The 19,536-nt window shown below is 40.4% G+C and overlaps 1 protein-coding gene and 1 long non-coding RNA gene across 4 annotated transcripts in view; one reads left to right on the top strand and one right to left on the bottom strand.

Annotated features, from left to right (window-relative positions):
• Window positions 1–19,536, top strand: part of LOC125787359 (uncharacterized) — a 759,343-nt gene that overhangs the window by 159,989 nt on the left and 579,818 nt on the right. The gene's annotated exons all lie outside the window — the stretch shown is intronic.
• tafa1 (TAFA chemokine like family member 1) overlaps window positions 1–19,536 on the bottom strand; it is a 300,571-nt gene that overhangs the window by 31,053 nt on the left and 249,982 nt on the right. For all 3 annotated transcript variants that reach the window (XM_022682375.2, XM_022682377.2, XM_049471446.1), the window contains one exon: window positions 10,477–10,617. In XM_022682375.2, the coding sequence (XP_022538096.1) occupies window positions 10,477–10,617 (141 nt within the window). The remainder of the gene's footprint in view (window positions 1–10,476; window positions 10,618–19,536) is intronic.

Below are 19,536 nucleotides of genomic sequence, written 5' to 3'. Positions count from 1 at the left end.
TGACACTGACATTTGACATTGCAGCAATGTTACCAGAACTTAAAAAAGACATTCTAAGTCCATCCATAAAACTTTACAGGTTAAACATTCTAAGAACATTAAGTGCAACATTAAGAAAACGTTCTACTAATCAAGAACTGTTAGCTGGATTGTTGCTGGTAACTGGTTTTGGATGGTCTAAGCTGGTCTGTGATGGACATGGTTGTTGAAAAAAAAAACCCTATACTCTTCAGTGGTAAACTAGCAAGTTCAAGTTCATCAGCATGGTCTACCTTTTGGTCACACTAGTTATCTAGCTTGGGTATTAGCTCAAAAAGCTAAACCAGTCAACCACCTTAACCAGTTTGACTAGCTTTACGGTTGATGGTGCTCCATATTCAATGCCTCAGATTCAGAGTTGAGCTCAGTGGTTCCCTCTAAAGTATCCAGTATGAGTTTATGTGATTATAGACCCTGACAACCTCCTCCTGTAAGGCTGGTTTGATGTTCATCTCAATAGACTCACATACGCTGCCTGGCAGAGAGCATACAGAGACACAGCCGAGATCTGGATTAAATACATATCTCTCCATCTCTCTCTCTCTTTCTCGCTTGCTCTATCTCCCTCTCCTAGTCTCTTTTTTTTCTCTCTTTCTCTCTCTTTTTCTCCCTCTTTCTCTCTCTCTCTTTCTCTCTTCCATTTCTCGCTGGGATACCATTGGAACCACCAAGCAAGATAATGGCAACTGCTTGATAACACCATTGCAACCACCTAAGATACCACAGCAACCCCTTACCAACACCAGATCAATCAACTTCCAATCAACACCATAATAACCATCTGCCTCTCTCTCTCTCTCTCTCTCTCTCTCTCTCCTTTTCTTGCTGGGATACCATTGGTACCACCAAGCAAGACAAAGGCAACTGATTATTAACAGCATATCAACCACCTAAGATACCACAGCAACCACTTACCAACACCAGATCAACTTCAAAGCAACACCATAATAACCATCTACTTTCCTGTCCCAGTCTCTCTATTTTTCTCTCTTTCTCTCTCTCTCTTCCCCTTTTTCACTGGGATACCATTGGAACCACCAAGCAAGGCAATGGTAACTGCTGAATAACATCATAGCAACCACCTAAGATAGCACAGCAACCCCTTACTAACACCAGATCAACTTCCAAGCAACACAATAATAACAGTCTACCTATCTCTCTCCCTATCTCTCTCGCTCTCTATCTTCCTCTCTTTCTCTCCCTCTCTCACTTCATCTCTTTCTCTCTCTCTCTCTCTCTCTCTCTCTCTCTCTCTCTCTCTCTCTCTCCCTTTCTCGCTTTGATACCATTGGAACCACCAAGCAAGATAATGGTAATTGCTGAATAACATAATAGCAACCACCTAAGATACCACAGAAACCCCTTACCAACACCAGATCAACTTCCAAGCAACACAATAATAACCATCTACCTTTCTTTCTTTCTTTCTTTCTTTCTTTCTTTCTTTCTTTCTACATAATTCTCTCTTCCATAAGACACATGACACATGACATCAGGAGACAGCTTAGGAATGCCTACACCTGGTCTGGTTAAGTTGTGAGGTGTTATCTTGTGAGTGAGGTTGAACACTGGCCTGCATGTTTTTAACATTTAATATTCTTTGATCGACAGTGTCTTGTGTGTACCAGTAATTAATCATAGAAGGCGTAAAAAATAACAGCCCACTGTGCACAGTGCAGTGCAGTGTGGTGTAGTATAGGTGGGTTGTAATGATCATGACCGGCAGTGTCTGGCTAATGTTGTCCATGCAGCACACATACATTCAATGCAGTAGAATCCACAAACATATACCTAAAGCCAGTGCACTGTTCTTTATTTAGCTTCCATGCGATATGCCAAAAGTCATGGGACGCAATACGCTATTTATTTCTTGTCCCTATTTGTTTAATCTTATTTCTCTCTCTCTCTCTCTCTCTCTCTCTCTCTCTCTCTCTCTCTCTCTCTCTCTATAAATATAAAAGGAGGATCTGACTCTAGGAAAAAAGAGCGAAATGATATCCACAAACTGCTGCATGGTTTAATTACGGCGAGGCCGGCAAAGCTGAATATACAAATATAATTATGCGCGTGGAATGATTATGATTATGAAAGTTTAAAACAATAATTAAAATACTCACAGCCCACGTACTACGTTCATTATTCCCCCTGGCTGTGTGGAGTTCTACTTTTGATCTGCTACACCATATTAACCACCCAGCAACCACCTGGGATACCATTGGAATGACCAAGCAAGACAAAGGCGACTGTTTATTAACACCGTATCAACTACCTGGGATACCATTGGAATGACCAAGCAAGACAATGGCGACTGTTTATTAACACCGTATCAACTACCTGGGATACCATTCGATGACCAAGCAAGACAATGGCGACTGCTTATTAACACCATATCAACCACCTGGGATACCACAGCAACCACTTACTAACACCAGATCAACTCCCAAGCAATGCCACACTAATGACCTAGCAACTACTTATCAGCATCACAGCAACCTCCTGGGATAACAAGGAACCACCAAGCAGGGCAAAGGTGACTGCTTATAAACACCATATCAACCACCTGGTATACAATAGCAACCATCATAATAACCACCTAGCAACCACTTAGTAACTATATTAGTAATAATTGGAACCACGAGAGGAACAAAATCAACAACTTACAGTAGTTACCATCAAGTAGGCCAAAAAGGCCAAAGCAACTGCTTATTAACGGCATATCAAAAACCTGGGATACCACAGCAACCACTTACCAACACCAAATCAACTCCCAAGCAACACCATACTAACGGCCTAGCAACTACTTATCAGCATCAAAGCAACCTCATAGGAAAACAATGAAACTACTAAGCAAGACAAGCATCACATAAACCACCTGTAATAATGAGTCAAAACCAACTGCTTATTAACCACCTAGGATACAACAGCAACCATCTGTGCAACCACCTAGCAACCACCTAAGAAACATAATTGGAACCACATAAGACACAATATCAACAATGTACAGTAGCTACCATCAAGCACGGCCAGAGAAACTGATTATTAACACCATATCAACCATCTGAGACACCACAGCAGCCAATTAGCAACACCAGAGCAATACACAAGCAACACCAAACTAACCACCCAGCTACCGCTTGTTAACATCACCAACCACCTGAGATACCATTGGAACCACTAAGCAAAACAATGGGGGCTGCTTATTAACACCATATCAACCACCTGGGATACCACAGCAACCATTTACCAATACCAGAGCAACCCACAAGCAACACCACACTAACCTCCCAGAAACCACTTATTACCATCACTGAAGCCACCTGGGATACCATTGGAACCACCAAACAAAGCAATGGCGATTGCTTATTGACACCATATTAACCACCAAAGATACCACAATAACCACTTAGCAACCATCTAGCAACCACTTTTTAGCATCACAGCAACCTAGGATACCTAGGATAACAAGGCTACCAACAAGCAAGACAAGCATCACATCAATCACCTAGGATAACAAAGGAACAACCAAGCAAGACCATAGCAACTGCTAATAAACACCATATCAACCACCTAGCAACCACTTAGCAGCATAATCGGAACCACATAAGTAACAGTATCAACAACTTACAGTAGCTACCATCAAGCAATGCCAGAGAAAACTCCTTATTAATGCCATATCAACCACCAGAGACACCACAGCAGCCATTTAGCAACACCAGAGCAACCACCCGGGAAGACAACGGCAACCACCCACATAGTTACAGTCTAGAAGCTTGTTGTCAGTGGGAAACGCTTCACTTCCTGTAGGAACAGAGAGGTATGATTAGGAAAGGAGTGCTGCTGCAGATCCTGCATCTCTACGACCTCTCGGCAGGAAACGGGCTGTGTAATGATGGTGTTTTTAATCTAACGCTGTGAGAGATGGTCCTTCTGTCTTAACGTGTGTGTGTGAGTGTGTGTGTGTGTTTGTGTGTGTGTGTGTAAGTGTGTGTGAGCCTCACTGTTTGACTTGTTGAAAGCGATGTTCCTCACTAAGACTCTTGTTGGCCCTGACATAACTGGGACGTAGTTCTACTTGTCAAAGCTAATAATCAATTCCCCTGCAGGGGTAATCTGACAGGCTGCTGAACCGCTACACACACACACACACGCACACACACACACACACACACACACACACACACACACACACATAGACACAGAGAGAAAGAGCCGCAACTCCAAACACAAAACAAGCCATCTAGTGCTCTAATTCAGAGGCTGAATGCATTTAAATGCGATGGGGCTGATAGCGGGAGTGTGTGAGAGCGTGTGTTAGTGTGTGAGAGTATGTAAGAGCGGGCCAGGCCGTGTAATCACTTGGAGCTGATCTGGACTGTAATGAGCGCGAGAGCTGGAGGAAGTTTGCCTTTAAAAGACTTTTGAAAAGTCAGGCGACAGCAGGCCGAGGGCTTTCCAAATATAGCAGCTCTGGCTTCTCTGTGAGAGTGTGTGTATGTGTGTGTGTGTGCGTGAAGGTGTGTGTGTGTGTGTGTGTGTGTGTGAAGGTGTGTGTGTGTGTGTGTTAACTCCATCCAAGGCCACTGACAGCTTTTAGTAGGGCGGGACAGTATGTTTGAGTGTGTAAGAGAGATAGAGATAGAGAGAGAGAGCTTGTGTGTAAACGAGAGAAAAAAAGAGTGTGTGAGAGAAAGAGAGATAGAGAGAGAGAATAAGAGAAAGAGAGAGAGGGACGGGGAGATGAAAGCAAACATGAGAAAAAAGGAAAGTTAACAAAGAAAATCAGGACAGAGAAAGACAGACACGAGAGAAAAAAGGAGAGTGAGAAAAAGAGAGAGAGAGACTGGGGTGGGGTAGAGAAAGGGAACAGATCGAGGGGACGCAGAAATGCAAGAGAGAAAGAGACAGAGAGACACAGAGAGAGAGAAAGAGAAAAAGAGAGAGTGACGGGGTGGATTGAGGGGGCACAAATAAGTAAGAGAGAAAGAGACAGAGAGACACAGAGAAAGAGAGAGAGAGATGAAAGCAAAAAGGAGATAAAAGAGAGGTAACATAGAAAATGAAAGAGAGAAAGAGGACAGAGAAAGAGAGACAGAAAGAAATAAAAGAGAAATAAAGAAGACAAAGGGAGAAAAGAACAGGATGAGAAAGAAAGGACAGAAAATACGTAGAGATAAATATGAAAGAAAAATTGAAAAGAGTCAAAGAAAGAAAGGAAAAAAATGAGAGGGTTTAAGATATGGAGATAGAAGGGGAAGAGGAAAAATGACATAATGAGACATGAAGGAGAAATAAATTAAGGATATAGAATAAAGGAGAGAAAAGTAAAATAGAAAGGAAAGGAACAAAGACAAGAGAGAGAAAGATAGAGAAAAGAGAGATGACAGAGAAATGAATAGAAGGGAAAGAGAAAGAGAGATGTGAAGGAAATATGACAAAAAAGAAACTAAGGGAGAATGAGAAAAAAAGACAAGTAAGAGAGAATTAGGGCAATGGGCAAGAGAGAAATAAATGAGAAAAACAAAGTACGAGACAGACTGAGAAAAATAAGAGAATAAGAGAGAAATAAGAGAGAAACAGATAGAGTAAGAGAGAGAAGAAAGAGAAATAGACCAGCTAGAGATAGAGACAAATAGAAAGAGGGAGAGAGAGAGATAGAGAAATGAGAGAAGAGATGGAAATTAAGTGAAGAGAGAAAAAGATGAGAAACAGAGAACGAGAGAGAAAATAGAGAGACAGTGAAAAACAAATAGTGAGAGAGTGTATATGTGTGTGCATAGGAGTGAGATAGAGTTTTTATGCCTGTGTGCATATATTTGTGTGTGTGTGTGTGTGTGTGTGTTAGCGGCGCAGTGACAGCAGCAGTGTGCTGGAGGAGGATCCTGCAGTGTCTCCCCTGGGTTGGTGTCGGGCTGGAGCAGCAGCATCGTTACTCATAGAGACAGCATTAGTATCTGCAGAGCACGAGACGAGCACATATAGGCCACAGAGTGGGACAGGACACAGCATACACACACACACACACACACCTGCTGTCCACTGTCCCTTACTGACCTCACAGCTTCAGGACACACGTCCTGTACAATAGCCAAGTGCACATACTGTGCATCTGTATCTACTTCTATATACCGAATATGCAGAATCTAAATGACATAGGGTCCTATCGTACTCCTTTCCCAATGTGAGTCGTGATGCTTGTTGCTATCTTTCACCCCGTCAACAGCCAACTTCCGCTCGCAACCGCTCTCAAAGGATTTTGTGGCGGCTCGGTGGCGCTCAATTGCTGATCCCCACCACGGTGAGCAGCTGCTCGCCACAGCTCGCAGACAGTGGCGCAAAAAGGGGGTATGCAGCGTATGCAACGCATAGGGGCGCTGCACCAGAGGGGGCGCCAAATCGATGCCGGAAAATTATTTCTAGTCGGCATTTTCTGTAAGAGCTGTTTGTTCATGTATGATGATACACAGGGGCGTCGCCTGGCCTGGGCTTCCGAGGCTTTAGCCCCGAATGATTATCCAGTAGCCCCGAATGGTTTTGCTCAGCTCAGCTGTATTATTAGTGAGGAGACAGGCCGCTGTCCGCTGTGAATGGAAAATCTCTCAATGCGAATCACGCAGCCAGTTCAAGGATGAAGTTCCGCCTTTCAGAAGAAACAACCAATCAGCTTGCTGGTTTTGCAGAGCGCGGTGGGCTAGTACTGGGGAGGATTTTTAAGGGTTTTTGAGTTCTTGTGGATTTCAGCGCTGATGTTAAAACATATATAAGATATACTGGGATTTTTCTAAAAGAAAGGTAACTGAACTAACCAAGTAAACTGTGATGATATACTGTGATAAATAGACATATGAGTGTTGCCAATATTGCTGCAGAGCTTGAACAAGTGGGAGGCCAGCCCAGTGCATGGCTCTGTGCTAGAAGGTATCCTCTTCTGAAGATGATGCACAAGAAAGCCCACAGTTCAACATTTTGGGTTGCAAGAGTGCTTCTTGAATTGGGAAGCTGAATTGCAACATGTATTGTAATATTCTTAAGCCGAGTATGATCCCCTACCTTCAAAATGTTCGATATGTTGTTATATAACATAACTAATATTCTGCATCTAGAAATATTTTTTTTGGGGGGGGGGGGGGGGGCGATAGTATGTTTGCACCTCAAAAAGTATGTAGTTGCACCCCTGCTCACAGAGAAGCACAGAGATGCACCTTGACCAGTAGCTCAGGGGGTCGGGGCAGATTAAGGTGGAAGTATTTGTCCTATGTGGGCATCCGTACTCTGGTTATGTAAGGAAAAGATGGCGACACCCTTGTTCACTTAGAATTAGGCTCCCTAAGTAGTGTGCAACATAAAAAAATCGAGAAAAATCTAGAAAAATTGGGAATGACACACATACACAGCTTGGAAAAGGGTACCAATCTGGCAACGAACCAAAAGCCTTTACATTGCTCTAAATAGGCTGTCTAAACTTGCTTAAATACACACACACACACGCACACACACACACACACACACAGATATTCAGTGGGCGTGGGTGAGCTGGGGTTAAACACCATGCTCAATAACTGGATATAATCAACAGGGATTCGACCCTTGACCTACTGGTCCACAGCCAAGCCCTTGTTCTCTCTCTCTCTTCGTCTCTCTCTCTCTCTCTCTCTCTCTCTCTCTTTCTCTCTCTCTCTCTCTCACACACACACACACACACACACTGTTCCCCGGTTTGATCAATAGAGCAGCGTTCTGAAAGACTGTCTCCAGAGTGTAGAGGAGCACAGGAGCATGAAGTGTGAACACCGCTTCATGCTTTAATACTCATCCCATCAACACCCACTCAGCCACTCAGGTAAGAGCCATGTAACAGGATCACACACCCAACACTCCCAGTTCAGTGCTCGGACCCCCAAATTCATGGAGCTTTAATCCATCAGAACGTAGAAAATTGAAGAGTCTCAAATCCATCACAGATCCCAAGAAACAAAAAAAGGAAGATGAGGTCAGGAGATCACCTTCAGGTGGTGGAACTGTGTAAATGTGTCATAAAGACCTACTGACAACAAATAGACCTGAGAATAAAAGTGTTTTAAACATATATACTGTAATATTCTGTATAGAGTACAATAAAGAGGTTTTAGCTACAAACTAATACAGATTCCTTTTACAGCAAAACAAGTATCTATGTTGAATTTAAAGTAAATACCTCAAAATACCTTCTAAACAATATATATATACATATATATATATATTCTATTGTTGTCTAAATGTCTGTTAAGTTAACCCAAATGTCTTTAGTGAACATATAAATCTTCTTAATTCAACTTAAATGTCTTCAGTGGACATGGGTGATGTATGGGTTTAGAGGCAGGGCAGGAGGAGAGAGAGCTGATTGGCTGAGCTGCAGCAACAGCAGTGGGCCTCTGCACATTGCTAAGGAGCTCCAAGTAGCAGAACTGGAAATCAGTACTTTACATTACAATACCGATTAGTTTTTACCGAGTTTTAATCGGCTGTCGGGTCGTTTCGAAGCCGATTGATTTGTGGGAGTAACCTCGCCGACCCTCGATTGGTATGCAGGCGGTGGAGTTGTGGCAGCAGAAATGCGGCATTTCTTCAGAACGGCCTTATAAAACAAGCGGCCCTGGAGCAGAGAGAGCGTTCACGGTGGTGATCGTTTCATATTCAGCCAGCGCTCGCGAGCTCACTCATACACACACACACATACACACACACACACACTCACACACACACACACACACGGAGGAAATCAAGAGGAAGACTGAATTACCGCTTTGTGTACCGTTGGCTTCAAAGTTCAACAGAATCTTTATGCGAGTCGTTTTCTTTGATTTGTCCTCCACCCTCCAGGCTTCCCTCCACTTCTTCTACCGCTCTAGCTCTTTTCCATCCTCCCCTCTTTTCTCTCAGATGTGTGTGTATAAACATGTTTTGTTTGCTTTGTCGACTCGAAAAAAGCGAAACGTTTTTTTTTATTCGGAGGTCACACTAGCCCCTTGGCATTTGCCAGAGATTTGAATAAATGGTGTGAAAATGGCGTCAAGGTGACAGGCGGAGTGAAGCGGCATGAGCGCCGCACCTGCACCGCCGCGTTCCTTCTGCATCAGCAACTTTACTGCACACTTAAGGGCTTTATGTGACAGGAAAAGACTGGCTTCCTGTATAAATATATCTCTGCTAAAACGTGTCAGCTGTTAAGCCACTTCAAAATGACACTGGAGGAGATAAACCCAAGACTGGTATTATTTAAGGCACTGAATTGAAGAGACGTCGGTGTCGGGTGAGAATTTGTACGATTTTTCACTCTTCACTTATTCGCTGTAAGAAAATTGTAAAAGAAAAGTATCAACAGATGATTCCCAACCCTGTTCATGACTATATGAATATACAGTATCTGAAAAAACTAGAGAGCACATCTCTTACATGTTTGTAAATCATATTTATTGAGTGTCAGAATATCTTTTCATGAGACAACACTCAATCAACACTCCACCCATCCATCCATCCATGCACCCATCCATCCATCCAATCAACCAACTATCTAACTAACCAACCAACCAACCAACCAACCAACAAACCAAGCAACCAGCTAACTGACTAACCGACTATCTAACCAATGAACCAACAAACCAGTCAACCACTTACCTAACCAACAAACCAATGAACCATCCAACCAACCAGTGTTTTGCTACTCAATATTGGCCACTGAATATTCAACATGTCACTTCATGGCAAATAACTCTCTGAGGATGTAAGAAACACCCTAAAACTGAGATTCAGCATAATGACCAAGGTCATAAAGCAATTTTCCAGCATAGAATAACAGGTGCAATATCAAATGGTTGGCTTTACAAAAATAGACATATGAGTGTTGCCAGTATTGCTGCAGAGCTTGAACAAGTGGGAGGCCAGCCCAGTGCATGGCTCTGTGCTAGAAGGTAGCCTCTTCTGAAGCTGATGCACAAGAAAGCCCACAGTCCAACAGTTTGGGTTAGTTCAACAGTTTGCATTAGTGCTTCTTGAATTGGGGAGATGAATTGCAACATGTATTTCTGATATTCTAAAGCAGAGTATGATCCCCTACCTTTAAAAACTGGGCCGTATAGCAGTTTCTCAACCCACAATAATGACCTTAAAAACATCTTCAAGATGACAACTGCTTTGCTGAGGAAGCTTAAGGGAAAAGATGATGGACTGGGCAAGTATGTCTCCGGATCTAAACCCCATTGAGCATCTTTGGGCATCCTCAGGAAGAAGGTGAAGGAGGACAATGTGTCTAACACCCACCAGCTCTGTAAATATCTAATTTTTCTCATTTTGAGATTATAAATTCAATATTCTAAGACCTAATAACTTGTTTCATCCTCCCTTGTACTTTGTAAAGTCAATATTTAAGTCAACTAGCATAATCATGATGGTGAAACGTCTTACCGTCCACACAGGAGGGCTTGTTGCGCGTCGTTCCGGCCACTTTCCCCGGGAGACACGAACACTTGACCGTCTGAGAACGCTCTTCAATACGGTTCTTATTGCAGCACCGATGAGCTGCGATCACCTCACACGTTCCACCCTCTGTAGAAACAGATACACAGATACATACAGAAACATCAGTGCATTGAATAGAAAAAATTGACTAATAAGACTAAACCAGGGTTTCTGCTGGTCCTTAAAAAGTCTTAAAATATCTTAAATTAAAATCCGGGTAATTAAGGTCTTAAATTGTCTTAAATTGACAGTAAATTAGTTGTAGGTATTACAGTGGCAAGTTAGCTAACATTACCAAAGAGAGAACTGATGTTAGCGGAGGGCTAGCTAACATTAGCGGCAAGTTAGCTAACATTAGCATTGAGCTAGCTAACGTAACCGGGGAGAAAACTAACATTAGCGGCAAGCAAGCTAAAATTAGTGGGTAAAAAACTAAAGTTACCAAAGAAATTATGACTACATTTTTGGGTCTTATATTATATTTATTAAGGTCTTAAAAAGGTCTTAAAAACAGCATTAAACCTGACGTTTAAAATTATGCAAGAACCCTGTAAACAAGTTCAAAGCAGTGCTTTAAACATCGCAGCAGCATTCTCCCAAGCCATTAGTGCATTTTCCTTAAAAAACATGGAACACTGGTGAACCTACCCAGGAGTGGCCGGCCGACCGAAATTATTCCCAAAGGGCATGGACAACTCATCCAGGAGGTCACAACAGAACCCAGAACAACATATAAAGAACTTCGGCCCTCGCTTAATTGTTGTTTTATTCTATAAACTACGAATTACATTTCTCCCAAGTTCCAAATAAAAATATTGTCATTCAGAGCATTTATTTGCAGAAAATGAGAAATGTCTGAAATAACAAAAAAGATGCAGAGCTTTCAAACATCAAATAATGCAAAGAAAACAAGTTCAAATTCATAAAGTTTTAAGAGTTCAGAAATCAATATTTGGTGGAATAAATCTGGTTTATAATCACAGTTTTTATGCATCTTGGCATCATGTTCTCCTCTCTCCATCAGTCGTACACACTGCTTTTGGATAACTTTATGTCTTTACTCCTGGTGCAAAAAAATTCAAGCAGTTCAGTTTGGTTTGATGGCTTGCGATCATCCATCTTCCTCTTGATTATATTCCAGAGGTTTTATATTAGGTAAAATTGATCATCACTTTTAAGTGGTCTCTTATTTTTTTTCCAGAGCTGTATATACTTACTCTAAACTCCAAACCACAGTTCAGTGATCTGTTCCAGTGACTCACAATTAACAAACCAAAAAACACACATATCCGTGACTCGCGTCTGGAGCACAGGCATCCCAATGACACGCATCACAAACGCACATGAATATTTTACTGACACATTTTGTAAGGGAAATGAAAGGCAACAAAAGGGAAACAAAAGGGAAATGATAGACCCGAGAAGAGGGAGACAAGACACACACACACACACTTAAGCTTCTCAAAAATAAAGACAACACTGTAGTCATTCTGAATATATGTGGGAATGTTTATGAACATTTTACTTCTTCCTGGTCTAAGAAAAAAGTTGCGAAATGAAAATATGGTATGGCCTTGTTACTCTGCCCCGGTTGATGCCATATCATTATAATTATTATTATGTTTATCAAAAATTGAGCAATATTTTTTCTCTCACTCTCACTGCATTTCCCCTCCAGCGGAAAAGCAAAGCTGTACTTTAGGGAGTGTAGCAAAATTTTTGGACAAAAGAAATAATGAATATATTTATTAGACCTTCTCAAAATGTGACCTTGTGATGTCAAATGAATAGTAAAACATATATGTATGTGTCTGTATATTTTACAATTGGTTTGGCATCACAAGGTCAACTATTGAGAGGGTTAATACATGTATTCACTATTTGCTTTGCGCAGAAATTTTGCTACGATCCCTAAAGCTCGAAAACACACTTCTTCCTGATTAGGGCCTCTAAAAAAACATCCAAACATCCAAAAAGCTGAGCATTCCATCCTGCATCCTTCCACGTCTCAATCAGATCAGCATCAGTGCTGTTGCAGCCTGTTCATGTTGCATTAGTTTAAATACCCCTCGTTAAAAGGACCCTAAAGAGGAAATTACAGCCTCTCCGAGCTCATGCTACACCCAGCCACTCCATGTAATTGCTGTGTATTCTTCTCTCTTCTCAGCAATGCAAATTGCCCTGGAAGCTCGCATTTATCTCCTCTAAACACGCAGCGCTCTGAAGATCAGGGTGCTGAAGAAGGGAAGGGAAGGAGGGAGGGAAAAAAAAACGAGAAGAAGGAGAAAGAAGGAGAGTCCTATTCCTGTTACACTCGTTAAACTCGCATGCCCATACCTACAGCATATACAGTACTTTCATTATACACACCCATGCCCTCATATAGTTGGGTGCATACACACACACACACACACACACACACACACACTGTACAGGACATGTGTGGCTGCGGGACACGCACTGCGGCAGAAAGGACCCCATTGTGACAAAAAAAGAAGGGAACAATAATACAGAAATGGGACGAAAAAGAAGAACCAGCTGAAATAACAATGACAAAAGCTCTGGAGAGATAAAGAGGGGGTGCTGTAGATAGATAAGATAGATAGATGAGAGGCTTTAATGAAGAGAAATAGTTGAGGAAGAAGCACAAAAAAGGAAGGATAGAGAAAAATTAGGGAAAATCATGGAGAAAAGAGGAGAATAGAGGAGAAAAGACAGTAAAGAGGGAGAAGAGAAAATGAGGAAGTTCAAAGGAGGAATGAGAGAATAAAGAAAACAAAATATGTAGATATAGAAGGAGAAGAGAAGAGAGAAGAAAAGAGGAGAGAAGAGTGGAGAAAAGTAGCGAAGGTGTGAGAGAGAAGGGGAGAAATGTGGAGAGAAAGGAGAATAGTGGAGAAAAGAGAAAAAGAGGGGAGAGAAGAGAAAAGGCGGAAAAAGGAGAACATTCAGGGTAGAAATAGAAGGATTAACGAGAGGAGGGGTGTGGATGGAAGAAAGAAGGGAAGAGACATGAGCGAAAGAAGGGAAGTAAAGAGGTGAGAAGACAGGAGGAGAGAGGATAGGGGACGATAAAGAAAAGAGGAGGGAGGAAAGAGTAGAGGGAAAGATTGATTAAATAAGAAAAGAGAGGTGACGATAAAATGGTAGGAATGAAAGAAGGGATGAGACAAAAGCAAAAGAAGGGAAGTAAAGAGTTCAGAAAACAGGAGGAGAGAGGATGTGAAGGATAAAGAAAAGAGGAGGGAGGAAAGAGTAGAGGGAAAGATTGATGATATAAGAAAAGAGAGGTGACAATAAAAGGGTAGGAATGATAGAAGACTTGAGAAAAAAGAAAGACTATAAGAAGGAAGTTGAATAGGGGAAATAATACGAGAAGAGAAAAGGAAAGAGGAAGGGAAGAGAAGATAAGAGGGTATAGGAGGAGAAGAATAGAGAAAAAAAAACGAGAGAAGAAGGTAATGAAAGGAAGGACAGTGGTGAGGAATGATAGGGGAAAGAATGAAAGGAGCAAAGGGGAGAGGAGAGAATCAGATGAGAGAAAATGAGAAAATGAGAGAAAAGAGAACAGACTTGAAGAAAGGAAAGGAGGAGAGGAGAAGATTTGAGAAGTTTGGAGAAGTTTGAAGATTCAAAGGCAAAAGAGAGGAAAGGATAACAGAAGATAGGAGAAGAGAACATAGGTAAAGAGAGAAAAGGATGACAGAGAAGGAAATGAAAAAATAGGAAGGTACAGGAAGAGAAGAATAGAGAAAAGACGAGAGATAGAGGAAAGAATGTTAGAGTAGAGAATCAAATGAGAGAGAAGAGAACAAATGTAAAAAAAAAGGAAAGGAGGAGAGGAGAAGATTTGAGAAGTTTTAAGAGTAGATAAGAGTCAAAGACAAAAGAGATGAAAGGATAGAAGATAATAGAAGAGAACATAGGTAAGGAGAGAAAAGGACGATTGCAAGAGAAGAGAATCAGATGAGAGAAAATTAGAAAAGAAGAGAACAGGTGAAGAAAGAAAAGGAGGGGAAGAGAAGATTTGAGAAGTTTTGAGAGTAGAGAAGATTAAAAGGCAAAAAAGAGATGAAAGGATAACAGAAGATAAGAGAAGAGAACAGGATGCTACAGGAGGAGAAGAATGGAGAAAGGACGAGAGAAAAGAGGGAAAGAAAGGAAGGATAGTGGTGAGGAGGACAGTAAACGGCAGTAAAAGTTCTCTGTGTCCGGCTCTGTTGACTGATGACTGTGACCGTAGTCTTGCTCCTTTCACACAGTTATAAAGCGTCAGGCTAATCCCGCCTGGGGGACGGCCGCAGCGAGACCCTCCATCAGGCTGCCGCTCGCCCCGTCACCCGCGGAAACACACTTTATCTTCACCCGGCACACGTCCAGCCACCCGCCACCGAGCCTGCATTTACATCAACGCGGCAGGAGGCAGGACCTGCTGGCCAGGGACGAATGAAGGCAGGTATGAAGGCAGGAGGAGGTAAAAAAAAAAAAAAAAAAAAATATATATATATATATATATATATATATATAGACTTAATTGTACTTAAAACATATTGAGAAATGTCTAAGTACTCTGTAAATATATATAACATATGTATGTACTTCCTTAAAATATATTAAAAGTCCATTAATATTATGCTTTCATCAGATATTTAAAAGCAAACTTTGATCATACTTATATTTATATTTAAAATAAATAGACTACTATGAAGTACCCTTTTAGTTAAATGTATTTCAGTATACTTCTGCAATACTTATTTCTAAATATACTTCTGTACATTTTTAGCGAAGTGTGTTTCAAACAACTGTTACAGAAGTTCACTTAAAGTACAATGTTTCATGTAACTTTTTAGAAAATAAATTAAATTACTACACTGATAAAATGTTTTTAAAATATATTTATGCATTACATTCCCTGGTGAAAATGAGAAATGTTTAAGTATGCTGTAAATAATAAACAGATTTATGTACTTACTTAAATATATAAAAAAAGTAAATTCAATTACTACATTTATAAAAATTAAAAGTAAATTTGTAACACGCGGAACATTGTAGTACAGTATATATATATATATATATATATATATATATATATATAAAATATATATAGAACAGTAGAACAGTATAGAACAGTGCTATTTACAAAAGACAGGAACATAGAAGCATATTTGTATTCTAATAAAAATAGATCACATATATTTAACATCAATTCTTAGTACGTTCCTAATATACCTGGTGTACAATAGTACAGTATATTGTAATACTCATTAAATGTATCATAATTGTACTGTAAGCATATTTAAAATATGCGGTTACATACATAAAGCAATATGTTTAAATGTTACTTATTTATATTTAAAATAGTTCCATTTGTGTACAGTTAAGTGCACTGTCATGTCTGGTGCTGAAAGCACACCTGTGTTCCCTTCACTCAGCTCTACCTGCGATTTCCAAGCTTCCAACTACAATACCCAGAACGCACCTCACCGTGACATCACACACACTCCCGATCACGTGGTACACCGCATGACACCTCCAGGAAGTCCTGAGTATTGACTAACCTCAATATAAATAGAACACGCTCACCCCTCGCCGAGTAATTGTATTGGTTCTACCCTGCATTACAAAGAGTTTCCATTGCCCTATTGTTATTTTGCGTGTATGATCCTTTTCCGTGTTTTTCCGACTTTGATTTTTGCCTTGCCCGTGTATTGGATATTTTGTGTATGACCTGTGTCACTCCCCGATCTGTACCCCCTGCCCGATTTGTGCCGCGCATGCGCACTGCACAGTGAGATCGCTGATCAAGCTTAACTTCCGTTTTCTGAATTCTAGATAGACAGATAGGTGTTTAAAATAATTAAAAATCGAAAATAATCTGTTAAAATGTGTGAGCCTGCGGTGTTTTTATTTATTTTTTGTTACATATACCAAGTCTGTAAATTACTTCACATTTAAAAATTCTTTTTATTCTTAAAATACACAGCAAATTATTATAAATAACAGGTACAACACATTCATCAAAATATCAGTTTATTTTACTCTCAGAAAAAGCATGAGAGCGAACCCATATCTCTCTCAACACACACACACACACACACGCGCGCACACACACACACACACACACACTTTCCTTGCCCATTCCTTCGTTGGAGGATGGCGTGAATGCTGAATTTAACGAAAATGTACTCTGCACAGCTCTGTAAAACTTAAAATCCTTAATTTTGACACCACAGTGTACGAGCTGTTTGCGACAGTGTGGGCGGAAGTACACCTTGGCATTACCTACCTGATCTGTGCCCCTGCTCATCTCGCTCAGTTTGCAGTGCGCATGCGTGCGCATGCGCGGCACAAATCGGGCCAGATTGGGTAGTGACAACCTGGACTGTTACTCATTTGGATTTCTGCCTTCTCTGTGATACTCCCTGCTCGTGTATGAACTCTGGACTGTCTCCTGTTTATGGTATGGTTTCCCTGCTCAATGTTTCTCTGGTATTGACCTGGCTTGTTTTGACTACCCCTGCTGAATCTTTTAATAAAAGATTTTTATCGTATCTGCACAAGTCTCCTCCTTGTCTGGCCCTGACATACACTTTTTAAGTACACAATTTAAGTAAGACTTTTGTACTATTTTTATACTGTAATTAAAGTATAAGTATAAGTACAAACAAACGTTGTTCCATTTTATCACTCTTTAAATATACTGATTAATAATAATGTGGCTAGTAGTATACTTTAATCTACTTTTTTTTCACTAGGGAAAAACAGGAGAAACTTCAGAATAAACCCAAAAATGAAGTAAAAGTCTCAATCTAAACAATAGGAACTGAAATGTACAGAGAATAGATCAGCAATTCTGAATGCAAAGGTACTGTAAAGAATCTAAATCCCGCTGCTGTATGACGTTAAAGCTTAATCTGTCACACCAGGTGTGCTTTAACAACCGTGAGGACTCCCACGGGGAGTGTTATCTATATCTCGTGGCTGTCAGATCAATAGCTCACAACATTTCTTTTGTTTCCGTTTGTACATTTACGCAGCGTTTGAAAATGGCAGCTGTGCCTTTAGCATTGTTTGATGAAAGAAACTGGAAAAGAAAATGAGAAATCTACCATTAAAGTAACTTTTTTACCTTCTTCTGAATATTTACTAGAGTTGTAGTCGAGACCTCTAGAGAACAGATCGAGTCTAAGTCAAGAACAAGACTTTTAGTACATAAGACTAAAACTAGGAGCGGCCAAGACTGAGACAAATCTGGGGTTGGTTTCCCGAAAGCTTTTATTCTTATTAAAGAATAAAAATGCATGGATGCTCGTGCGTGGAATAACGAGGCAATGATGTCCTCATGCAATGCAAAATGTCCCCGCCGGACAGAGCTGTCAGCTTTCAAAACTTCCACATCAAACCTGCGAAAGCATGTGATGGTAAATGTTTTTATCATTAAACAATCTGCTTAAATGTAAAAAAAAAAAACATGTAAATAGCAGTTAAAGCATAGCAATGGCAAGTTAAAAAATAATAATGAACTGTAAAACTATAAAATTACAGTTTATAGTCACCTATATGACCAGAACTTTTTAACAGTAAAGAAAAAAATGGATCATAGAAACCATAGACTGTGTATAGCTGGACAGAGCATCGTCTCTCAAAAGTGAAGCCACCACAGATCGGGCGCCCCCTGCTGTTCGGTTTCAGAAAGCTGTATAACCCCACCCATCCCCATAGGTTTCAATGGCAAAACAGACAACTTTTAATCACGTTTTTTTCTAATATGCTGTAATTCTACCTCCATTATTTAAATGCAGCAGCTAGTGTAACCTCTGCTTAAATTGTCAAATTTTTATATTCTCACAGAGTTCGTTTTTTAAAATGTTATTCAGCTCTATTCAAAAAAGGTGTGGTTATTGTAAAAGGGCTGGTTATGGGCGGGACCAATAACAGACCGTCAGCTCCGCTCCGCCCACTCTGCAGCCCTCAGGGGCGGAGTTATTTAAATGAGTAGGAGCTCTCCACAGTCTTTCTCCCTCCTCTGGTCTCTACTGCGCAGACTCTGGTCTCTGAATCGCTAAAATGGCGGAAGATTTTGGCTTCATTTTCATTGAATGAATGGGAACGGCGACACGGCGTCCATCTTTATATACAGTCTATGATAGAAACCAATACCACTTGTTCTTGAAAATATTTTATAGGCTGGTTTGAATAAATACTGCCTGAAAGGTCCAAATTATTATGTGGAATAATAGTTTATTAAAAACAATTTAATTTATGATTTGTTGTACTTTTTTATATCAAATAATTTAAAGTAACCATGTAACTTTTACTCAAAGTACATTTTAAATTGAGTACTTTTTTACTTTTACTTGAGTAGATTTTTCGATGGGTACTTTTACTTTTACTTGAGCAGAATTTAAGCAAAGTAAAGGTACTTTTACTTAATTAAATTTTTTCAGTACTTTTTCCACGTCTGCTTAAGATTGATCGTTAATTAAAGAGTGTTTCCTAAACTTGTGCGCAACTAAAGTACTACGTAAACTCGCTCGTAGATTACTGGGTAACCTTTATTTTTTTATGTAATTTATTTTCTACATTGTAGATTAATATTAAAACCATAAAAACTATTAATTGACGCATACGGACGCATATTATCTAGTAAACAAAAAGATGCATGGCCTTCACAATCCAATGACCTAAACCCAACTGAGCCAACCCAAGCCCAACACATTTCTACATGTTTAGGGTGTAATAGTGAATAAATACTGCATATTTGGCAGTGTTGAATCGATATTTGTGCATCAATTGAGTGCGCTGTTTTGGGGGAGGAGTCAACAAAGATGTTCTTTAACCTCGTTCGTTAATTTTCACTTTGAGAAGCTCTTTGGGAAACACTTGCAGAACTGGCTCGTTCTTTACTCACGTCGTTCGTTAGTTTGTTAAGGTTGAGACTAAGGCCCAATCCCATTTCAACCCAAGGCCCTACACTTAGCCCTACCCCTGTAGAGGTAGGATGCC

Source organism: Astyanax mexicanus, chromosome 24, assembly GCF_023375975.1.
Source record: "Astyanax mexicanus isolate ESR-SI-001 chromosome 24, AstMex3_surface, whole genome shotgun sequence".
Taxonomy (NCBI): Eukaryota; Metazoa; Chordata; class Actinopteri; order Characiformes; family Acestrorhamphidae; genus Astyanax; species Astyanax mexicanus.
This window is presented reverse-complemented; position numbering and strand designations above follow the sequence as displayed.